Below are 24517 nucleotides of genomic sequence, written 5' to 3'. Positions count from 1 at the left end.
AGGAGGTTCCGCACGTCTGAGTAGACAGTGATTTACACAGAATCCAACTTTGGGATTCCATACCCGTATGAGTCCGACCAGCACAAGCACGGCATTGTTTTGGTACAAAAAATAAGCTTGAAAAGTTGATATTGTTGCCGTGAGGGCTAAAATGCCACACTAATGAAACATAATTAGTGATTATGAAAAAAGTATAATAGATATCAACAAGCTGTTTTTTAATAAAATTGTTAAGACTTTTGTCAACATTTTAAAGTTTAAATAGTGTCTCTAGCTGAAAGATTGGCGACGCCGAAAAAGTTGAAAGTTGAACAAGTTTTTAGAGGATTGGAAAATTAACTCCATTGAAACCCATGTTAAAAAAAGTGGATGATTTTAATTTATATAAATTCAATTAAAAAGCTGAAAAGTCATAGCACCCCTCTCCTGAAGTAGCTGAACATTTTAATATTTGAACGTTCTTAATAGCTGAAAGTGTGAAGGAGTTAAAGGTGCGGCGGTGTTTGCTTAAAGAAGCACTAGTCGCCATAGAATGGATCAATGGTGTTTACAGATTTCTTTACACTGTCTTGATCAGAATCAGAAGCCATTTATTGCTATATGTTACACATAGAGGAAATTGACTTGGTGAAAATAAGATAAAGTCTAAAGTACATTGAATGTGCTAAATAAGTAGACACTTGATGCAATGTGATTATATGAGTAATGGGCAGAGTTAGAGTAAAAAAGGAATACAGTAGCATACCACAACTTTAAACAGTAGCATGCTGTAAAAAATATATTCTTCCAAGACATCAACCTGCAATATTTTACAGTATTCAACTGTATTGACGAATAACAGTATGCTACTGTTGAGAATTCCTCGTAATTTGTTAGTATGCTTAAACTCTGTAAAGTAACACACCACATGTCCGTGTGGCTTCATTCTCTTGGTGCTTTGCTGACGGTGCTGTACAGAGCAGAAGAATCATCCACAGCTCCTTCACACCTCCATCAGTGAAAGAACCGTCAACTCACACCATGAAGAATGAACACGTTTAAACAGCAAGAAAACATGAAGATAAAAGAAGAGATGGATCCACATTTACTAAAGATGTCACAGACTCACTGACTGGCAGCACCAGAACTCTTAACGTTGACACTTGAGTTCTGTACTTCCTCCACTTTCTCCTCTTCCTCCACTTCCTGCTTGCCCCTGGGGGGGACGAGTTGGCCTGATGTTGGAGTAGAGAAGATCCTCCTGGTTTCTGGAGAAGTTCAAGCTGGTATAGCAAAGCTTTGCTAGTGGGATCTGCATCAAGAACAAGAAGTATTATTGGATGTACATGTATTGTTGGACTGTAGTACAAAGGACCAAATAGTAGAATATCTGCAAGGGGGGGGGCTTGTTCTGTAATAACTTATTTGGGCCCTCCAGGTTCTCATGAAGGTCCCATGTGTTTCAGTGGTTGTAATTAAGGTTATTGAGGTTAATAAAGTTTCATCTACAAACTGTTATCATGGTTCGAATCCCGGCTGCTCCATGGGCCATGTCAAAGTGTCCCTGAGCAAGACAACTGACCCCTAATTGTTCCCCAGGAAAAATGGGTTAAAATGCAATGTAAGTCGCTTTGGATAAAAGCGTCAGCTAGATGACATGTAATGTGTCTGTGGATCCAAGAGGGACACACACACAGATTCAATAAGAACATTAAGTAAAACCAGGGTGTACGGGGATATATATACATATATATATTAGGGCCGGGACTTAACGCGTTAATTACGATTAATTAATTACAATGTGAATTAAGATTAATTAATTACACAAAAAATAACACATTAAACATTTTTTACGCATTTTTACACTTATTTTTTGCACCGCGGAACGTTTCTCACTGGATGAGTTTTGGCGGACCGATTATACTGGAGCACCAACTAGCGTTCATGACTTCAGACAACAACAAACCACAGTGAACATGAACGAAGAAGCTGACGAGACCGTGTCGGGTGGCCCCGTGAATGGGAAATTTTATTATAAAAAACAAACGGATACGGTCGATAAGAGCATGTTTGTGTGCAAGCTGTGCAACAAGGAATTTGCATATCACCGCAGCACATCGAGCCTCAAGTATCACCTCAAAGCAAAACAATTAGCAGCTAGCGTGGACGTTAGCCCGACCCGAGTACAAGGACCCACACCCAACCCACACTGCACCAGATGACTGGTTTAAGAACCAGGGTAACTAAGACCACGTCTGAAAAAATAACCAATGTTCTGAATGTACTTGAAAGTATTGGTCTACTTAAAAAAACATAGTTTACAGAAGGTCTACTTACCTATAGGCTACCTGAATTTCTGAAAGTACTATATTTCTAAATATGCTATTGCTACACTGGAATTGGTTGAACAAAAATAAAAATCCATGTGAAAAAAATGACTTCTCACTGTTCTCAGGTCAAATATTTTTATGTATAATATATGCGATTAATTTCGATTAATTAATTACAAAGCCTCTAATTAATTAGATTAATATTTGTAATCGCGTCCCGGCCCTAATATACAGTATATATACATATACATATATACACATACCGTAAATCCTCAAATAAAGGCCGGGATTCAATTAGTGGCCAGGCTTCAGATAGTAGCCGGGGGCGTGGTCGATACAGACAAATAAATATCCTAAAAAATGATATATATAAAAGCAATATTTCATAAATACATGTTCTCCTTATGTTTAATGTCATTGGCTAATTTCATGGACTGTTGGCAATAAAAAAATACATTTTACCACGTAGGCCTACTAGGCGCAGCGGAGGGGAGGAGAACCGCACGCAAGTAGGCCAGGATGAGGAGAACGACGAGGAGGAGCTGCTTAATAATGAACTTGTTGTTCTTGATGATGAGGATGGGGAAGAGGATGTTGACGGGGACGCCGAATAGCTGTACAAATGTTGCCTCATTACTGGTGAGCTTCGGATGTAACATGTAACCTAAGTATTATGTTTAGATGTAGACCTAAGTATTATGTTTAGATGTAGACCTAAGTATTATGTTTATATGTAGACCTAAGTATTATGTTTAGATGTAGACCTAAGTATTATGTTTAGATGTAGACCTAAGTATTATGTTTATATGTAGACCTAAGTATTTTGTTTAGATGTAGACCTAAGTATTATGTTTAGATGTAGACCTAAGTATTATGTTTATACTGTATGTAGACCTAAGTATTATGTTTAGATGTAGACCTAAGTATTATGTTTAGATCTAGACCTAAGTATTATGTTTAGATGTAGACCTAAGTATTATGTTTAGATGTAGACCTAAGTATTATGTTTAGATGTAGACCTAAGTATTATGTTTATATGTAGACCTAAGTATTATGTTTATATGTAGACCTAAGTATTATGTTTAGATGTAGACCTAAGTATTATGTTTAGATGTAGACCTAAGTATTATGTTTAGATCTAGACCTAAGTATTATGTTTAGATGTAGACCTAAGTATTATGTTTAGATGTAGACCTAAGTATTATGTTTAGATGTAGACCTAAGTATTATGTTTATATGTAGACCTAAGTATTATGTTTAGATGTAGACCTAAGTATTATGTTTATATGTAGACCTACGTATTATGTTTAGATGTAGACCTAAATATTATGTTTAGATGTAGACCTAAGTATTATGTTTATATGTAGACCTAAGTATTATGTTTAGATGTAGACCTAAGTATTATGTTTAGATGTAGACCTAAGTATTATGTTTAGATGTAGACCTAAGTATTATGTTTAGATGTAGACCTAAGTATTATGTTTATATGTAGACCTAAGTATTATGTTTAGATGTAGACCTAAGTATTATGTTTAGATGTAGACCTAAGTATTATGTTTAGATGTAGACCTAAGTATTATGTTTAGATGTAGACCTAAGTATTATGTTTAGATGTAGACCTAAGTATTATGTTTAGATGTAGACCTAAGTATTATGTTTATATGTAGACCTAAGTATTATGTTTAGATGTAGACCTAAGTATTATGTTTAGATGTAGACCTAAGTATTATGTTTAGATGTAGACCTAAGTATTATGTTTAGATGTAGACCTAAGTATTATGTTTAGATGTAGACCTAAGTATTATTTTTATATGTAGACCTAAGTATTATGTTTAGATGTAGACCTAAGTATTATGTTTAGATGTAGACCTAAGTATTATGTTTAGATGTAGACCTAAGTATTATGTTTAGATGTAGACCTAAGTATTATGTTTAGATGTAGACCTAAGTATTATGTTTAGATGTAGACCTATTTTGCAAGGTCCATTTAGTTGGGAGTTTGTTTGCTCCATTTGACCGTAGCTTAATGGCTATGCCCATTCAGATGTTGCTGATGAATTTGGTAGTTGCGTAATGATGACAGTCCTAGTCTAAGTCCTGGCCATTTGGTTTAACTTTGGTTGTCTCCTGTTGGTTCAGATATTTATTGTTACGTTGACACTGCAAATAAAGCGGTATACGCGATAAACTTTTTTTTTGGCCGAGTGAAATTTTTGACTTGCTTGATTGTAATGAGAACATTGGAAAATATCTGCAATTAACGATGTATCTTAAGACTGACACTATGGTTTATTACTGATTCATTTCTAAATGGTTAGTCTCCAGAAAGTTGATTAGCTGTAGGCTCTACCGGCAGCCTATCGGTAAATGGTTGCAGGAAGTGCTGAACGCATATGCAATGAATGATATTAGCCTACTGTAATTATGCCCATTATTTTATTTAAATTACACAATTCTATAACAGCAGATACCGGTAAGTAAGAAATAAAGGCCTGCCCCTAATACAGGCCGGTGCGCTGTGCAGCCTCTGTAAATAAAAGCCCCGGCCACTATTGGAGGATTTACGGTATATATATAAAATGTGATGAATGTTCCAATAGAACTCCACACTGAGCTCTTCCTCCTCACCTCAGCGCTGTTGTCTGGTATCTTCCCAGGGAAAAAGCTTTGTGAGGACCTTTTTCTTCTGGACAGAAGAATGAATGAACAAACAATTACAAGATCAAATCAAGTGAATGAAAGATCCACTTCAGCATTTCATCACAGTGAAGCTGAACCACTCACCTGATCCAGAGGAAGAGAGCGAGGATCATCATGATCACCAGGAAAATAGCGGATGTGGACGCAACAGCTGCTGTTGTTGTTATTGACCATAAGAAGCCTCCTTTTCCTCCACAGGAAAGAGAAACAAACATCAAATATAACATAATATAATACGGAGGGTGGAGGATAAATTAAGGAGTGACCAACAGGATGAAAATAAGATCTTTAACTCAGTTTAACAGAATATCTGGGACTTTAAGATCTGCTTAATGCAGATCATGAAATAAATACGATTAGAACGTCTTTTTAAAACATTGTACCTTAGCTGGATGGTCAGAGCGGTGGCCATTTTATTGTATCATGTTGCCAGGGCAACTGTTGTAGAGGATCAGCTGCTACACAAACTAAACACACTCAGTGAGGGGAGGTTTTGGAGAAACGTCTATGCAGATGATGAACTTTAACTCAACCTCCAAATATACTATAACACTCAAAGCTGGTGTGAGAACGCTCGGGTCAACAGCAACTATCTGATGAGATGATCAGCATCAGACCACGTGATGTCTGCCAGGACGCTCAGCTGGTGAAGCTTTAAAGTGATGAACCGAGGGTCCAGGGTCTGATTCTCAGTGGGTCATAGTGTATCTGCTCAGGTTCACCTTCTAGTCCCACAATGCTCTCCTGCTTCACTGAGTAGAGGACAGGAGCTAAAGGCAGGGTCTACTGGGAGTCACTTCTTCAGTTGGTATGTTGATATAATGTGTGAGTGAACAGAAGGATGAGTGTGATTTACCTGAAGAAGTCATCAGAAGTAAGGTGGAGGTACTACGTCCCATCTCGTTCTGGGCTTCACAGGAATAATTCCCACTGTGTTCAGCTCTGAAGTCAGTGATGGTGAACATCTGTCCTGATGCTCGTGGTGAGTCTTCATCCTCCTTGTACCAGGTGTAGTTAGCTGCTGGGTTAGCATCAGCGCTACAGGTCAGAGTCACTGAACCACCCTCCATCATCTCAGCAGAGGGACTCACTGACACAGAGGGATGCTGTGGACCATCTGGAGGAGACATGTCCACATATTATTACAAGTTATAGATAAATAAATAGAAGTTCATAATAAAACACTACCTTAGTAGTGATTATATTGCTTTTCAGAAGGTTGAGTTTCACTCACATTTCACATCGATAGAGATGAAGTCAGACCTCTTCCTCCCCAGCTGGTTCTCAGCTGCACAGGAATACCTTCCAGAGTCAGAGGACTGGATGGAGCTGAAGACCAGCTGAGGTTCTCCACTGAGAAGACGAGGGTCTGAAGTTCCATTCTCCTTGTACCAGGTGTAGTTAGCTGCTGGGTTAGCATCAGCGCTACAGGTCAGATTCACTGATCCACCCTCCATCATCTCAGCAGAGGAACTCACTGACACAGAGGGACGCTGTGGACCATCTGGAGGAGACATGAATAAACACACTAAGAGGTTAGAAGATGTCAGCGTAGATAGTTGATCCTTTGAATGAATACTTGTGTGTCTTTCTCTATTCTTCATCACAGCAGGTGTCACAGGTGAGACTCCTGCTGGTGTAAAGTGACAATAAGCAGCCTTTAATCCTTTGTAATGTTCATATCTCCACACATTCTTCTCTTTAGATGCTGCTTGTGTCCTTAGCTGAGTCTGTCCTCTCACTTCTAGTTGTTGGAGGAGTTATTGATTGTTTCCTCCACCCAGCTGATGTCACGGGGTGGACAATTGCATGTTTATTGGTTTATTTTATTGATATTGCTGCATGGTTTTTTTGTTTGCTTGCATGATTTGTGTGTGGCAATTTGTGTTTGCAGTTTTAATTGGCATGGTGTCCTTAATTGACAATCTGCCCCAGTGACACATCAACAATCAGCCGCTAATTGGCAAAGGGACCAATGGGGAACTGCCAAGGGCGGGACTGTTCCCTTTTTAAGACAGGTGGACGGAGACTAGAGAACTCAGAAAGAGAAGAAAGGACAGAGAGGACACGTGGCAGTGTGGAGCTGGAGCTGGAGCTGGAGCTGGAGCTGGAGCTGGAGCTGGAGCTGGAGCTGGAGCTGGAGCTGGAGCTGGAGCTGGAGCTGGAGCTGGAGCTGGAGCTGGAGCTGGAGCTGGAGCTGGAGCTGGAGCTGGAGCTGGAGCTGGAGCTGGAGCTGGAGCTGGAGCTGGAGCTGGAGCAGCAGCAGCAGCAGCAGAGGGCGGCTGTCAACCCAGTGTTGTAGCTGGTGGGAGATCTACGTGCGGGACTCTTCTGTGGTGGCTTTGGACAGACTATTTTAGGTTTAAGGATACATTTTAAGCATTTATATTAAAAGAAATAACTTTTTATTAGTATTTCTGCCCTTGTCTCCTTTTGGGTCATTATGTCACTGCTCTCCCCCAGATATAAAGAACCTGGACTTTTGTTTTAGTTGAGTTCCTAGGGCTCTTAGCCTTTACCTAGGTGGCGTTGTTGGCAACATAACTTTTTTTTTTCACCTCGGCCACTGACACTGACACATCACTTCTACTTCTGTTCTGGAAGAATCCACTTGAGTCTTTATGAACATCATATTATTCTGTCTGGTAATAGTTTATATTTGAGTTTCTATTAATAACAGAATGACATCAATAAGCAGCTGTGTGTACTTTAACATTTAGACTCCAGTGTGTTTACAGCTGTGATTAGAATCATATTCTTGTGTCAGTGTGTGAGTGACACTTCTACACGTAGACTGCAGGGGCCGGGGATTGAACCAGCGACCCTCTGGTCAGTGGACCACGGCTCCACCTCCTGAGGAATGTGGTGCTTCATCTTTTTGATGCCTCTAGTTTACATGCAGCGGTCTGGTGTCTCCATATGAAATGTTGTTGAAGCTCCACAGACTTACACACTGGAGACAACTTACACACTGCAGGAGAATGATGACCAGAAGATCCTCTTAAATCACAGGAATATCTGTCTGTAGAACCAGAGGAGACTGGAAGAGAAGATCTTCTCTTGAAGTACACTTCATTCTTGTACCAGTTGTATTCAGGACGATGAGACAGATCACAGCTGCTGTGACACGTCAGCTCCAACCAGGTAGAATCTGATCTGCTCACCTGCACCTGGAGACCTGAATCAGTGAATATTATAATATTATTAAACATTCACAGAAGACATTCATAATCTAGTTTTCTAGATGTGAATTAAAATGTTACCTGTGACGGAAAAAGTGACTCCAGGTGAACCAGTATATTTCTCTCCTTTGTTTGTCCTGAATGTGAGTTTGTACTCAGCTGAGTCGCTCTCTCTCAGGTTTGTGATGGTCAGAGTGCATCTCTTCTTATAACAATCGTACTTCACACGGTCTGAATACTCAGAGTCTGTTCTCAGATTCACAGGTTCACCATCTTTCTCTTTAGTGAACCAGAATCTGTCCTTTATATCAGAGGGATCTATTCCAGGTGGGTGTGTGTAGTCACAGAATATATACACAGTTGATCCTTTTGCAGCACAGACCTCAGTCTGACGGTAAGTCACTCTCCATCCATCCTGACTCTGTATCACTGTAACACAGCACATCAGGAACCACAGTCACACTCAGAACAACATCACAGGACACACTCTCATTGGTAGTTTACTGAAGAGAAAAGATATGATGAGAAATATGAAAATCATTGAGTTTATAGAAAGTAATGAAAGAGTCCACGATGTCCACATGAACTCTGCAGCTGGAAGGAACAGCGATGTATTGAACCTGTGGACTTGAAAAAGCTCAAGTTGAAGTATTAGAAGGGTTTGGTTGATGAGAAGAAGAGTGCTTTGCTCTGTGCTCTTCTGTCTGTGGTCAGTCTGCTGCAGAGTGGAGATGGAAACTGTAGAGAAACCACAACTCTGAGGGCAACAATACTGGGAGATAGAGGTGACACCTCACTGAGGACAAGGGCGTTAACACTTTAAAGGGAATGGCTTTCTAAAGTCAACAATTAATAATAACTCACAAATTGTATTTGTTTTTCTAAAACCACATGATCTGACTTTTCAGCATCCGGCTCTGAATCTATTTTCTGTAACACGGATCAAAGCTACAAAATGTCACTCAAAGAGACACTGAACAAACAGGAAGAGAATAAAAATGAGCACAAATACACAATAAAACACGACAAAAAGCAGAACAAAGCTCCTCAGAGACTGTGAGTGACTCCCAGCCTCTAAATGTGTTGTAATGCAAAGAAACGCTGCTGAACGATTAGAGGAAGTTGAACAGAGACATTTCTTCTTTGTTAATGTTCATTTAGTCCTTATTTGTGTTTGATGCCATCAGACCTGTGTATGAACTAAAAAGCCAGCTCCCTGTGTGTGTGTGAGGTGCTAACGGCCTCCCAATCTAAATGTAGAAGTACAGTACCTTGTACAGAGAGAAGGAAGACGACTAATCCACCGGCTGATGAACTCATAGCTGCTCCTCTGTGTTGAATCAGCAGATCAGAAACTCTTTATTCACTAAGTCACCACAAACACGTCTACACTAAAGAGGAGGCTGATGAACTCGTAGCTGCTCGCTCCGCGCTGCTTTTAAACTTGTTTTTCCGTTAAAAACTAAAATACGGAACCACCACCGATAGTTGTTTCTTCTTTTAATTAAAAAACTGCCGACGTTTACTTCCGTTAATTCTTTTTTGTTTTTTCCCATAAAACTAAACTACAAAGCATGGTGGCTAAACCAGACACACAGTTTTCTGCACTGATATTCATATCCAGGTATTGTTCTGTTTCTTCAGTAAACGGAACAGAGACAGTTTAACCCTTTAGTCCACGAGGCCGTTTTTGGCCTCTGTGAAAATAGCACACCCCTGAATAAAAGGGTAATAACTCTGAAACTACTTTGTCTAATAGGACACTTTATTTTCTGTAGAATAAAGGAATGAACCCATGTAAGTGTGAAATATCAGTATATATCTTACTAATTAATTAATAAATGAAGAAGGCACATTTTTTTTTAATTTCTAGAATCTCCCTGACAGATACTCTCATAGGCCTACAGGGTATCCATCACTATAAGACATGGAGACACCAAGCTAAAAACTCATCAGAGCAAATCCCAGGTTGTGGACAGTATCTGTGGTCTATAAACAACTTTAAAGAGGCTTTAGTACAGAAAAATCAGGCAAGGTTTCCAAAATTGAAATTTGGGCCCTTTTTGGAACAATTTGTAAATATTTACAATATTATATACTTTTTTTACTATCTATTTAACCTATATTAATAATGGTGTTCAATACAGCCAAATTAAACATTCCGGGTGTTTTTTTTGGAAAATAGGGTTAGGCTATTACTGACCCTAAATTGGGGGCGAGGGAGCTCTGCTGGAGGACAGTGGAGTGATCGCTGCCTTCCGTAGGAATGAAAACCTGAAAGACATCCTGGTCCATAGAAACAAATAAAAAAATAGACCAGGAATCAGAGATCGGTTTTATGTGTCTGCCCCACATTTTTAACCCACAGTCTAGGACAGGCTACAAAGTTGAGCAGGTCCTGCGACGACCCTCAGACTCTAACAAGTACAACAAAAAACCAACCGTGGGAAAGAAACCAGGGTCTCACACGAGCATCTTCAACTCCACGGCTCACACGGCCTTCACAGTGAGGGCCTGGAGGCCTCAGGTGGTGGAGCACGGCCCAGCGGGAGGAGATGGACCACAGACTGGCCACCAAAGATCCTCACGCCCTTAATATAGCTGTTTTAAAGGATTCTTTTTAAGACTAGGACGGACTGCAGTTTGTTAGTGTTTGAGTCGACCGGCTGCGGATGCGGCCCTGGCTCGGCGGCAGTGCAGGCGGCTTCCTGCCTGCATACGATGGTGCTACCTCGTAAGAGCCCGACGACGGCACGTCCGCGGGGCCGCTCGGGGGCTCTCCGGGAGTCGGTCCGTTCTCCCCGCCGCCGCTTCGGGGCACGACCGGGTCCAGCGAGCACGAGGAGGGTTCCGGCTCTACTACACTAGTCCGATACTAGATCTTCGCCGTTTGAACCGCGTGGTTGCGGAGTTGAGCTTCAAGATGCTCACTCTCAAACAGATCGCGGCACAGATCAGGTCCGAGGACTGGTTTGTCACGGTAGATCTTCAGGACGCTTACTTTCATATTTCCATCCTCCCACGACACAGGAAGTTCCTGAGGTTCGCTTTTGGGGACAAAACTTACCAATACTGGGCTCTTCCGTTCGGCCTAGCCCTCTCACCCCGTACGTTTACCAAATGCGTGGACGCTGCTCTGGCACCATTGCGTCTCCAGGGCATCCGCATTTTGAACTACATAGACGACTAGTTGATTCTAGCGCCATCCGTGCGGCTGGCGGCCCAACATCGAGGTGTTGTGCTTGCCCACATCAAGCGTCTGGGGCTGAGACTCAACGCCAGGAAAAGCGTGCCGTCCCCAGTGCATAGGACCACCTTCCTGGGCACATCCGTCTCCCGCTCGAGTAGTTTCGATCCTCTCTGCAGTCAAGCAGGACAAGCTAGGCCAGCCACTCACTGTGAAATAGTTTTAGAGACTGTTAGGTCTCCTGTCAGCGGCATCCTACCTGATGCTTTAGCGGCCCGTTACACTTGAGACCGTTGCAGTGGTGGCTCAGGGCCAAGGGGTTTTCCCCGAGGGGAAACCAGCGCCGTCTGATCAAGGTCACACGGCGTTGCCTGCGGGCTCTGGCCATATGGGGGACAGAGGCTGAGGCCCGGGGACTGGACTCCACCCCGAGGTGGTGGAGCTCCTGTGGAAAGGCGGTCTTACTGAGGTAGACCTGTTTGCCTTCAGAGAGACCACTCATTGTCCTCTGTGTTTCTCCCTTGTGCATTCTGCCCCTGTGCAGGGGCAGGCATGGCCGAGGTCATGTCTGTACGCCTTTTCCCCGGTTGCTCTGCTCCCGGGGATTCTGGAGAGGGTCCGTCAGGACGGTGGCCTACTGCTTGTAGCCCCGCTCTGGCCGGCCCTAGTATTGTTCGCGGACCTTTTGTCGCTCCTCGCAGGTCTTCCGTTGGAGACCCCCATCAGGGTGGACCTGCTGTCTCAGGCGTCGGGGTCCATTGTTTACCCTCGCCTCGCGCTATGGAAACCGTCGGCGTGGCCCTCGAAGGGATCCGCCTCCTAGGAGCCGGTCTCTCGAACAAAGTCGTGGAGACCATCCTCCAATCCAGAGCCCCCGCCACGAGGAAGCGTACGGCGGTAGATGGAAGCTCTTTGCCACTTGGTGTGGGCAACAACAGCTGGACCCAGTTAACTGCCCAGTCGGTTCAGTACTGGAGTTCCTGCAGGAGCGTTTTGCCACAGGTTTATTCCCGTCCACCATCAAGGTATATGGACGGGCGTTCTCTGGGGAGACAGCCCGCTGGCATCCCGCTTCCTTCGTGGCACCCTGAGGCTGAGGCCAGCAGCCAGCACTGGAGTTCCGTCTTGGGACTTGGCCATCGTACTAGAGGGTCTCTCCGGTGCTCCCTTCGAGCCCATGGCGGAGGTTGCAGTGAAGTGTGTGGCTCTTAAGAACCTCTTCCTGCTTGCTATTTCCCGGTGACTAAGCAGAGGATGAGCAAGTGGGTGGTTGAGGCCATCACACTTGCTTATGAATTGGACGGCCATTCCGCACCTTGGCTGTCCGGGCCCATTCTACTAGGGGTATGGCGGCTTCTAAAGCCCTGTTGTCGGGAAGAGTATCGCCACACAACGTTTGCATGGCGACAGGCTGGTCCTCTCCCCACACGTTTGTGAGGTTTTACCACCTTGGCCTTAACGCTACACCTGGAGCACAGGTGCTCATCTGAGTGTGCGTCTTAAACTTCACACCACGGTCACTTGCTCATATGGTGAGTGGGTATAGGGTTCCCACAGCGTCTTTACGCATCTCGAGTTCCCTGAGAGGGAACGTCTCTCGGTTACATATGTAACCTTCGTTCCCTGAAGACGCTGCGTAAACGTTCTGCCATACTCCCGGGCCTGCCCGTGGCAGTTGATTCTACCTTTCAGAGATGAATGGTCCTGCCCTTCGGGTCCCTTTATAGCGCCCTGGTCCCAGCGTCGCCCGCTTATGACGTACCAGCTCGCCATTGGTTAGATTTCACACGTGCTTCATGACGCGGTCACGCAGAGGCGTTCCCACAGCGTTTTTATGCAGCGTCTCGTTCCCTTCAGGGTACGAAGGTTACATACGTAACCGAGAGACGTTCAGTTTCTTTGTGTATTTATTCTATAATGTTACTGACTTAGAAAGTGATATTTCAGGTTTATAACTTGTCTGCCTGAGCTCACTTTCATCCATTTCTGTTCATAATATGAAGTATAAACTATATATAAAACCGTCAAAACCTCAGAAGGATGTTAGTCAGCCTGAAAGTTAAGCCATTAAAGTCACTTTTCACTAATGATTACGGGCGGATGCGGACAGTCGCTGGTTGGTTTAGGTATTTGTTGTAAATGTGTGTTGGTTCATTGATGTTTATAAGAACAGTACATGGACCTGGAAGGGGAGGGGGCATGATGACAGAGTTAACGTCATAACTAAGAGCAGCTTTTTCTCGCGTCTGATGTGTATTGAAAAACATGACATTGGTTACCAACGTCAAGTAACTCAAGCCATGTCTTAAACTAAGATGTGATGTTATGTTATATATTTTCTAACATTTATCTTGGTTTGAATTTGATTTGAACTTGATTCCAATTGAAAAGTTATCTCTGATTTTGATCCAACATTCTGAAAACTTGTAATAGATTTGTTTTATTTGGGCTCCCATTATGGAACTAAATTTTATTTTGAATTCCAAAAAAGTAAATAAGCAAATAATCATTGCGTTTGTCTTTGAGCTAAGATCACTTATCACTTATAATTAAAGTTTAAACTGTATTCAACATTTATGAATAAAGATTTTGTTTCTAAATGATTATCATTGCACGTGGCTTTAATTTTTTTGCCAGATTTCTATAGAAAACTCACCGTAAACGCGCCTTAATAAATAGCGGAAAAAACACCCGATCTGGCAACACGAGTCTCCAGCGTCGCACCGCGCATGCGTCATCAAAAAAAAAGAAATGCATGGAGGCGACATCTGCGTGTAGCAAAGAGGCGGCGTATAATAATTTAAAAGAGTTTTATGAAGTTACTGACAAGGTGGGTGAGGATGGGAGGAATCTGACCTTTCTTTGCAAACATTTGCACTTTAATGATAACTGTCACTATTTGTATACTGTTTTTATTCCTTATTAAAAAAGACCATTCAAGCAGCATGTGTTTGAGAATGTACTGTAGGGTTGAACGCTGCAGCTGCTGCTAGTGTGGAGTGAATGGACAGCAACATTAAAGCAACAATCCCCTCAATGCTAATGTAAACCCTGGTTGGATAAGGATTCAAAATTAGATATGAAGATTAAATCTGATGCATAGCTTCAGTGTTAAAACTGATAAAATAATTGCTGTCTGTGGTTCTATATGGGCTGTGGCAATAATTTTGAAAAAGAATAGCTTACACCAACATATGGAAAAAAAATAACTAAACTAGTTGGAACTGTGAACTTAGTTCAAATATTTTGAAGTTTGAACTATGAACTGAACTAGTTCATTTTAAAATTTGTGAACTGAACTTTGAACTAGTTCATGTAGAAAGTGAACTTTCCCAACACTGTCAGTCAGTCATTCAGATTAGAACATAGAACAGTAGGGACAGTTCAGAGGTCAATCAAACACTCCCAGGCTGCACGATGCACGAACAACCACCACACATCTGTGGAACAATTCAACGGGGGATCAACAGGAATCAGATCAAGGGCCTCCACGCAGAACTTGGGACTTCCTCAGGATATTTATCTAGTTTCCAGCACATTCCTGCAGCACGGGTTCTGCCCACACACACATTCAGCCCTCGGTGTTCCCGACCGCCGACCTTGTTCCAGTTTCTCTGATAAGGAGCAGCTGAGGCTGGGCGGGGCCCGGTTGACGTTGCCATGGTTTCTTGTGGCAACGTCAACCGGAAGCACTAGTCGCCATAGAAACAGCCAGTAGAAGTATAATTCAGGTTGTGCCACTGCTTTTGTAACTGAGCTTTGCTATTATTGGTAATCCCTACTTTGAGGTTTAATTGATTATCTTGATCTTCAACAACACATCTGTTACACATCTTCTCCAAAACCAGAGGAAAATGTGCTGATCTCAGTGTTATAACTTACATTATTTAACACTTATTTTGTAATGAACCAAACTCCCACTTATGTGGTGCCCAGATGTCTTATGGAGGGGATATATATCTATATATAGATATAGATATGTGTCAACTCAAAAAGTCTACATTGGACATTTAGATGTAATATTAAGGCTCTGAAAGTCCAATTCAGCCGCTTTAAGTTGAGAAAAGTTCTTATACAAAAAGGTAAAAAATTAGGAAAATAAATAGAAGCATATTGGCAAAATTGGTAAAGACTCTTTATAGATGAATGTAACTTGAAGATGCTTGTATAGATCTGGTAGTATGGTGCAACAAATGGAAACATATTCAACAACAAAAAACATTCAAGATACTTAAATAACTGTTCAATACAATCGGAACACTCTACTGTACTGCAAAAAATATATTCTTCCAAGACATCAACCTTTGCAATATTTTACAGTACTGTATTGACGAATAACAGTATGCTACTGTTGAGAATTCCTCGTAATTTTACAGTAATTTGTTACAGTAATTTGTTACAGTAATTTGTTACAGTAATTTGTTACAGTGTGCTTAAACTATGTAAAGTACCACATGTCCGTGTGGCTTCATTCTCTTGGTGCTTTGCTGACGGTGCTGTACAGAGCAGAAGAATCATCCACAGCTCCTTCACACCTCCATCAGTTAAAAAACCGTAAACTCACACCATGAAGAATTAACATGTTTAAACAAACAGTGATGATAAAAGCAGCAAAATTGTCAAAGTCTCACTCACTGGCAGCACCAGAACTTTTAAAGTTGATACATGTACTCCTCTTCCTCCTCTTCCTGCTTGCCCCTGGAGGGGCGAGCTGGCCTGATGTTGGAGTAGAGAAGATCCTTCCGGGTTCCGGAAAAGTTCACGCTGCAAAGCTGCACCAGTGGGATCTGCATCAAAGAACAGTAAATACTTATTGGATGAATAGGTTTATTGTTGGACTGTAGTACAAAGGACCAAATAGCAGAATATCTGCAGGGGGGCTGTAATTACTTCTTTGGGCCCTTCATCTGCCCCATGGACCATGTCGAAGTGTCCCTGAGCAAGACACCTAACCCCTAATTTCTCCCCAGGCAAAATGTAAGCCATGGGTTAAAAAGCAAAGTAAGTCGCTTTGGATGAAAGCGTCAGCTGAATGACATGTAATGTGTCTGTGGATACTGTGCACGCTGTACACAAGAAGGACACACACAGATTCAATAAGAACATTAAGTAAAACGTGGATGTAGTTTGACCTTTTGGAGATGAAAACGATGAGAATATCTGTTATATAAAATATGATGAATGTTCAAATAGAACTCCACACTGAGCTCTTCCTCCTCACCTCAGCGCTGTTGTCTGGTATCTTCCATGGGAAAAAGCTTTGTGAGGACATTTTTCTTCTGGACAGAAGAATGAATGGACAAACAAATAAATGATCAAATCAAGTGAATGAAAGATCCATATCTGCATTTTATCACAGTGAAGCTGAACCACTCACCTGATCCAGAGAAAGGCAGCAAGGATCGTGATCATCAGGAAAATAGTAGATGTGGACGCAACAGCTGCTGTTGTTGTTATTGACCATAAGAAGCTTTCTTTTCCTACACAGGAAATAAAACAAACAACAAATATAAACTATTATGATTGATGATTAGATGGAGAATGAATTAGGAGTGACCAACTGGTCAAACATATGATCTTTGACTCAGTGAAAGAATATCTGGGACCTAAAGATCTGCTCTATGCAGATGATGAACTTTAACTCTACCCCCAAAATACTATAATACTCTAAGCTAACTAGTTAGCATGCTAGCTAACTGTTGTATTGCTAACAGAACATTCTGTTTGTTCCAGACTGGTTTCTCTTGCTGAACTGCTCCTGCATTCTTACAGCTACACACTGTGTTCAGGTATCAACATATTCAGATCTTCTAGGAGGGCTGTGACTCTTCTGGTTCCTTCTACACTTCTGACTCCATCATTTGATGAGATGATCAGCATCAGACCACGTGATGTCTGCCAGGACGCTCAGCTGGTGAAGCTTTAAAGTGATGAACCGAGGGTCCAGGGTCTGATTCTCAGGGGGTCATAGTGTATCTGCTCAGGTTCACCTTCTAGCAGAGGTGTGGACTCGAGTCATGTGACTTGGACTCGAGTCAGACTCGAGTCATGAATTTGATGACTTGAGACTCGACTCGACAAAACGTACAAAGACTTGCAACTCGACTTGGACTTGAATACCGATGACTCGTGACTTGACTTGGACTCGAGCCCTTTGACTCGAGAAGACTTGCTACTTCCCATGAAAACTGTGGGAAAACATTTTCACACCACCGCGCCGCTCTGTTTATCTGCATCTGTCAAAAAAATGTGCGCCACCTGTATGCAGAGAGCGCGCGCTGCCTGCACGACATCCAATCACTGCAGTCCATTTGACCGTATCAACGAGACAGCTCGTTCATGGTTACAAAAATCGGGATTTTTGAACCCGGATTCAGACTCCGATGGAAATCCTCGCCAACATTATGTCAACGTCCGTTTTAAAGTAGTGTAATGAGCTGAGTTTAAAGTTATTAGTTAATCAGTTATGCAGATGTTGCATGTGTTCACGTTATGCTCTGTTACCAGCTGTAGTTACGCGAGACAACCCGAGTTTTGGGGGGCTGTGTATGCGGAAGTGTTCGTTCGGCGTGGTGACGGCCAACAGTGACCGAAGTTGAGTTGTTTTATATAAATAAATGCAGCGGAGTTGCAAGCCTCCTTATTTACGCTGCAGCATTGGGGTGAGCGTTACAGTACTATAACACAGTCACAGTCCATCCACCATCACCCTTCCCTACGTAGTCTAGGTCTGTGAGGCAGCGCACCATCACCCAGGGTTCCCCGTCCCCACTATAATAAAAGGACTCGAAATGACTCGAAACTAAAATGGTACGACTTGTGACTCGACTTGAGACTTGTTGGCTGTGACTTGTGACTCAACTTGGGACTTGCATCGTCTTTGACTCGACTTGACTCGGGACTCGAGGGTAATGACTTGAGACTTGCTTGTGACTTGCCTAACAGTGACTTGATCCCACCTCTGCCTTCTAGTCCCACAGATTTACCTGAAAAAGTAATCTGAAGTAAGGTGGAGTTACTACGTCCCATCTGGTTCTGGGCTTCACAGGAATAATTCCCACTGTGTTCAGCTCTGAAGTCAGTGATGGTGAACATCTGTCCTGATGCTCGTGGTGAGTCTTCATGCTCCTTGTACCAGGTGTAGTTAGCTGCTGGGTTAGCATCAGTGCTACAGGTCAGAGTCACTGAATCACCCTCCATCATCTCAGCAGAGGGACTCACTGACACAGAGGGACGCTGTGGACCATCTGGAGGAGACATGTGAACGTATTATTACAAGTTATAGTTAACCAAAAAAAGTGAATAACAAAACTCTACCTTAGTAGTGATTATGTTGCTTTTAAAAAGTTGTGTTTCCCTCACATTTCACATCGATAGAGATGAAGTCAGACCTCTTCCTCCCCAGCTGGTTCTCAGCTGCACAGGAATACCTTCCAGAGTCAGAGGACTGGATGGAGCTGAAGACCAGCTGAGGTTCTTCACTGAGAAGACGAGGGTCTGAAGTTCCATCCTCCTTGTACCAGGTGTAGTTAGCTGCTGGGTTAGCATCAGTGCTACAGGTCAGAGTCACTGAACCACCCTCCATCATCTCAGCAGAGGGACTCACTGACACCGAGGGACGCTGTGGACCATCTGGAGGAGACGTGTGAACATATTATTACAAGTTATAGTTAACCAAAAAAAGTGAATAATAAAACGCTACCTTAGTAGTGATTATGTTGCTTTTAAAAAGTTGTGTTTCCCTCACATTTCACATCGATAGAGATGAAGTCAGACCTCTTCCTCCCCAGTTGGTTCTCAGCTGCACAGGAATACCTTCCAGAGTCAGAGGACTGGATGGAGCTGAAGACCAGCTGAGGTCCTTCACTGAGAAGATGAGGGTCTGAAGTTCCATTCTTCTTGTACCAGGTGTAGTTAGCTGCTGGGTTAGCATCAGCGCTACAGGTCAGAGTCACTGAATCACCCTCCATCATCTCAGCAGAGGGACTCACTGACACAGAGGGACGCTGTGGACCATCTGGAGGAGACATGTCCACATGTTATTACAAGTTATAGATAAATAAATAGAAGTTCATAATAAAACACCACCTTAGTAGTGATTATGTTGCTTTTCAGAAGGTTGTGTTTCACTCACATTTCACATCGATAGAGATGAAGTCAGACGTCTTCCTCCCCAGCTGGTTCTCAGCTGCACAGGAATACCTTCCAGAGTCAGAGGACTGGATGGAGATGAAGACCAGCTGAGGTCCTTCACTGAGAAGACGAGAGTCTGAAGTTCCATTCTTCTTGTACCAGGTGTAGTTAGCTGCTGGGTTAGAATCAGTGCTACAGTTCAGAGTCACTGAACTTCCCTTTATGATGTCACCAGATGAGCTCATCGACACAAAGGAAATCTTCAGAGCATCTGGAGGAAACGTGTGAACATATTATTAGATGTTATAGTTAAATAAATAGAAGTTCATAACAAAACACTACCTTAGTAGTGATTATGTTGCTTTTCAGAAGGTTGTGTTTCACTCACATTTCACATCGATAGAGATGAAGTCAGACCTCTTCCTCCCCAGCTGGTTCTCAGCTGCACAGGAATACCTTCCAGAGTCAGAGGACTGGATGGAGATGAAGACCAGCTGAGGTTCTACACTGAGAAGAAGAGGGTCTGAAGTTCCATCCTCCTTGTACCAGGTGTAGTTAGCTGCTGGGTTAGCATCAGTGCTACAGGTCAGATTCACTGAACCACCCTCCTTCATCTCAGCAGAGGGACTCACTGACACAGAGGGACGCTGTGGACCATCTGGAGGAGACATGAATAAACACACTAAGAGGTTAGAAGATATTGATTAGCGTAGATATTGATTGTTTCCTCCACCCAGCTGACACATCACTTCTACTTCTGTTCTGGAAGAATCCACTTGAGTCTTTAGGGAAATCATATTATTCTGTCCAGCCTCTGATATTGTAGCAGCACTCATGTGTTAACACATTTATTATCAAAAATATAATATTTGTCACTTCAGAAAATGGGTACTTTATAAATAATTACTATAAATAAATCAAAGTTTTAAGGACCAAATGTTTCAATTATGCCTGAGTTAAGTTTGATCAACCTCCAAAAAATAATTTCAGATTATCAGGTTATTGTTTTTTTGTTCCTTTTCTGGTAAAAGTTTATATTTTGTTTCTATTAATATGTAACACGTGAGGTTTGGACCCAGATGCAGTACAACAAACAGACAATATTGGTTCCAATAAGAGTCATTTATTTTCCTCATTGCAAACAAACAGTTAGTGGAAAAAGACGTGGTCTGGGACTGAAGGCAAGGTGGCTTACTGGCGCAGGAGCGAGACGGGCAGGCAGGGTCGGCACCAGGGAATCAATCCAAAGGAAAGTGCTGGAAGGTCTGGCATGAATGCGGAGACAAATGTGGCAGCCAGTGAGTGACTGCGGTTTAAATACTGAAGGTAGTGAGTAGGGTAGACAGGTGAGTGCATTTGGGCTGATGAGGTGAATGTGACTAGAAGAGTACAGAATGAACGGATTAGGTGAAGTGAGAGGTGTGAAGGACACTGAGTGACATAAAAACAGAATGACATCAATATGCAGCTGTGTGTACTTTAACATTTAGACTCCAGTGTGTTTACAGCTGTGATTAGAATCATATTGTTGTGTCAGTGTGTGAGTGACACTTCTACACGTAGACTGCAGGGGCCGGGGATTGAACCAGCGACCCTCTGGTCAGTGGACCACGGCTCCACCTCCTGAGGAATGTGGTGCTTCATCTTTTTGATGCCTCTAGTTTACATGCAGCGCTCTGGTGTCTCCGTATGAAATGTTGTTGAAGCTCCACAGGCCGACACACTGGAGTCAACTTACACACTGCAGGAGAACCTTGATCCCAATATCCACTTAAAAAACAGGAATATCTGTCTGAAGAACCAGAGGAGACTGGAAGAGAAGATCCTGTCTTGATGATCTCTCCATTCTTGGACCAGTCGTATCCAGGATGATGAGACAGATAACAGCTGCTGTGACACGTCAGCTCCAACCAGGTAGAATTTGATCTGCTCACCTGCACCTGGAGACCTGAGTCTGTGAATATTATTTAATAAACTGTAAACATTCACAGAAGACATCAATACTCTAGTTTTATAGATGTTGAACATTTGGAGATGATTAATATGTGAATTTAAATGTTACCTGTGACAAACAAAGTGACTCCAGGTGAACCAGTATATTTCTCTCCTTTGTTTGTCCTGAATGTGAATTTGTACTCAGCTGAGTCGCTCTCTCTCAGGTTTGCAATGATCAGAGTGCAACCCTTTGTATAACAATTGTTTTCCACACGGCCTGAATACTCAGAGTCTCTCCTCAGATCCACAGGTTCACCATCTTTCTCTTTAGTGAACCAAAATCTTTCCTTTATATCAGAGGGATTTATTCCAGGTGGGTGTGTGATGATACAGCTTATTACCACTTCTGATTCTTTTAGACCACAGACCTTAGTCTGACGGTAAGTCACTCCCCATCCATCCTGACTCTGTATCACTGTAACACAGCACATCAGGAACCACAGTCACACTCAGAACAACATCACAGGACACACTCTCATTGGTAGTTTACTGAAGAGAAAAGATATGATGAGAAATATGAAAATCATTGAGTTTATAGAAAGTAATGAAAGAGTCCACGATGTCCACATGAACTCTGCAGCTGGAAGGAACAGCGATGTATTGAACCTGTGGACTTGAAAAAGCTCAAGTTGAAGTATTAGAAGGGTTTGGTTGATGAGAAGAAGAGGGCTTTGCTCTGTGCTCTTCTGTCTGTGGTCAGTCTGCTGCAGAGTGGAGATGGAAACTGGAGAGAAACCACAACACTGAGGGCAACAATACTGGGAGACAGAGGTCACACCTCACTGAGGACAAGGGCGTCAACACTTTAGAGGGAATGACTTTAAGAAAGCCAACAAACACTAAGAATAATTTTCCATAATTGTATTTGTTTTTCTGAAACCACAGAATCTGAATTCTCAACACAACCAGGAAGAGAATACAAAAAATACACAATAAAACGCAACAAAAAGCAGAACAAAGCTCCTCAGAGACTGTGAGTGACTCCCAGCCTCTAAATGTGTTGTAATGCAAAGAAACGCTGCTGAACGATTAGAGGAAGTTGAACAGAGACATTTCTTCTTTGTTAATGTTCATTTAGTCCTTATTTGTGTTTGATGCCATCAGACCTGTGTATGAAGTAAAAAGCCAGCTCCCTGTGTGTGTGTGAGGTGCTAACGGCCTCCCAATCTAAATGTAGAAGTACAGTACCTTGTACAGAGAGAAGGAAGACGACTAATCCACCGGCTGATGAACTCATAGCTGCTCCTCAGATCAGAAACTCTTTATTCACTAAGTCACCACAAACACGTCTACACTAAAGAGGAGGCTGATGAACTCGTAGCTGCTCGCTCCTTTTAAACTTGTTTTAACGGTAAAACGACCAAACGGAAATTGTGAAACTTCACCGATTCTCGAGTTTCGCTTTCAACCAAAACGCGAGAAATATGGCCGACCTTTATTACCGTAAATCTCCTTTTTATTTTTTTCTCATAAAATAAAAACATGAAGCGTATCATTTAAACCGGAAGTACGTACCTTTTCACAGTAAGAGTCAACGCAATGTAACGTTTGTATCCTAGAAGTAACATTAGAAGAAAATCTCATTAATGAATTTAAATAAATCATCCTGGTATGATGGGATGTGTGCACGTATTGTGTGCTCGTATTGTGTTGTTGCTCTAATTAACATAGCAGAAACAGTTTAAGGAGACCCAGAGTAAACGTGTTCAAACGTCGACCTTTAGGGGGCAGAATACGTCTTTATATAAACCATAGATTTAGGTCTCTGTGTGAGGGACATGAACCGAGCCTCCTTCCTTTTTGCTGCTGTACCACTAAACAATCAACCCCTCCTCGATAAAAACAGACTGATCACCTGTGCAAAATCAATTAAACTGTTTAATTCCAACATTTCGTACTGCATTAATGTGGATTTTGGCTGTATTTAGATTTTTCTAGTTTAATGAGCCTAAAATGTGAAGTAAAAGCTGTAAACAAGTTGTGAAAAAGATTTTCATGAAATAAAAATGATTGATTAATTCATGCAATTTAGAACTTTAGAACGCTTTAGAACGATTAAACAACAACAACAACCACAACAACAAAAGCATTCCAATAATTGATATTTTAACATATAAAAAGTACATATTCATTCATATTACATTTCTTACATAGATACCAGTATAGTTCTCTCCTGGTTTGTCCTGAGTTTGTACTCAAAAACTAAGAAAACTAGAGTTTTACTACTGTTAATCCCTTTTTTTCCCATATAACAAAACTACTAGGCGTAGCGGCTGAAGCAGACACACATTATGAAATGTATTTCCAGGTATTGTTCTGTTGCTTCAGTAAACGAGCAGAGACAGTTTAACCCTTTAGTCCCTCTGAAAATGGCACACCAATTATAAAACGATTATAACTACTTTGTGTATTTGGACTATTTATTTTCCTGTAGGATAAAAGGAAACCCTTGTGTGTGGTATGGTTTGGAATATCAGTATATATGTTACTATAAATGTCACTACAGAGAATAAACATTAGAGAAGTGGTTCTCAACTGTTCTGGCTCCAGGACCCACCATCACCACTTAATGACAAGCCGCGACCCAAATCGAGGAACATTCTAAACTTCTCAAATTTATTCAAAATCAAGTTCATAAGCTGAATTTTATATTTTATATTCAGGATGTTTAATTATCCAAAAACCCAATGTCTCCCCCACATCAGAATGGTTTGACCCAACCTGGCACACGCTGCTGAAAACATGGATGGACGAGCCAGCAAATGAAACGACATTCCGCTGCATTAAAAAAGGCCCTTCAAAAAGAAATCACAGGATGAATTTTTTGTGATTTTATTTTATAATTCTAAATTTTATATTCCCATGAAAAGGCCCTGGACCCATTAAAAACAGGTCCGCGACCCACCACCAGTTGAGAATTACTGCCTTAGATGACACAGGCTGTGTTTTCATTGAATAAAAACCATTGATTTAACTGTGCAATAACCTGAGAACAGTTAAAACACAAAAAA

General features: G+C 42.0%; 2 protein-coding genes and 1 long non-coding RNA gene across 5 annotated transcripts; all 3 read right to left on the bottom strand.

Moving 5' to 3' along the window:
* Window positions 1–569: 569 nt before the first annotated feature.
* LOC119217875 (uncharacterized) lies at window positions 570–6108 on the bottom strand. Its single transcript, XR_009956910.1, has 5 exons — window positions 5866–6108; window positions 5094–5199; window positions 4938–4995; window positions 1109–1291; window positions 570–988 (listed from the first exon to the last, which is right to left on the bottom strand). It is a non-coding gene; the product is annotated as an uncharacterized LOC119217875 (long non-coding RNA).
* Window positions 6109–15315: 9207 nt separating this feature from the next.
* On the bottom strand, window positions 15316–18613 carry LOC134102929 (B-cell receptor CD22-like). 3 transcript variants are annotated; one of them, XR_009956911.1, is made up of 5 exons: window positions 18365–18613; window positions 16756–16858; window positions 16600–16657; window positions 16014–16165; window positions 15316–15913 (listed from the first exon to the last, which is right to left on the bottom strand). XR_009956911.1 is itself a non-coding variant. In XM_062564511.1 (4 exons), exons 1-4 carry the CDS (start codon window positions 18579–18581, stop codon window positions 16031–16033), a joined length of 513 nt encoding a protein of 170 aa, XP_062420495.1. In that variant the 5' UTR covers window positions 18582–18613; the 3' UTR covers window positions 15316–16030. The 3 variants fall into 3 exon arrangements, 2 of the variants coding, with proteins under 2 accessions (XP_062420495.1, XP_062420496.1); XM_062564511.1 differs by having other exon boundaries at window positions 15316–16165; XM_062564512.1 differs by having other exon boundaries at window positions 15316–16165; window positions 16600–16654.
* An 891-nt stretch (window positions 18614–19504) lies between these two features.
* Window positions 19505–21239, bottom strand: LOC134132712 (vascular cell adhesion protein 1-like). Its single transcript, XM_062564394.1, has 2 exons — window positions 19900–21239; window positions 19505–19782 (listed from the first exon to the last, which is right to left on the bottom strand). The coding sequence occupies exons 1-2, from the start codon at window positions 20180–20182 to the stop codon at window positions 19505–19507; spliced, it is 561 nt and encodes a 186-aa protein (XP_062420378.1). The 5' UTR covers window positions 20183–21239.
* Window positions 21240–24517: the final 3278 nt, after the last annotated feature.

The sequence above is a fragment of the Pungitius pungitius genome, chromosome 9 (genome assembly GCF_949316345.1).
Source record: "Pungitius pungitius chromosome 9, fPunPun2.1, whole genome shotgun sequence".
In the NCBI taxonomy this organism is placed as follows: Eukaryota; Metazoa; Chordata; class Actinopteri; order Perciformes; family Gasterosteidae; genus Pungitius; species Pungitius pungitius.
The sequence above is the reverse complement of the archived record's forward strand: the minus strand, read 5'-3'. Positions and strand labels throughout refer to the sequence as shown.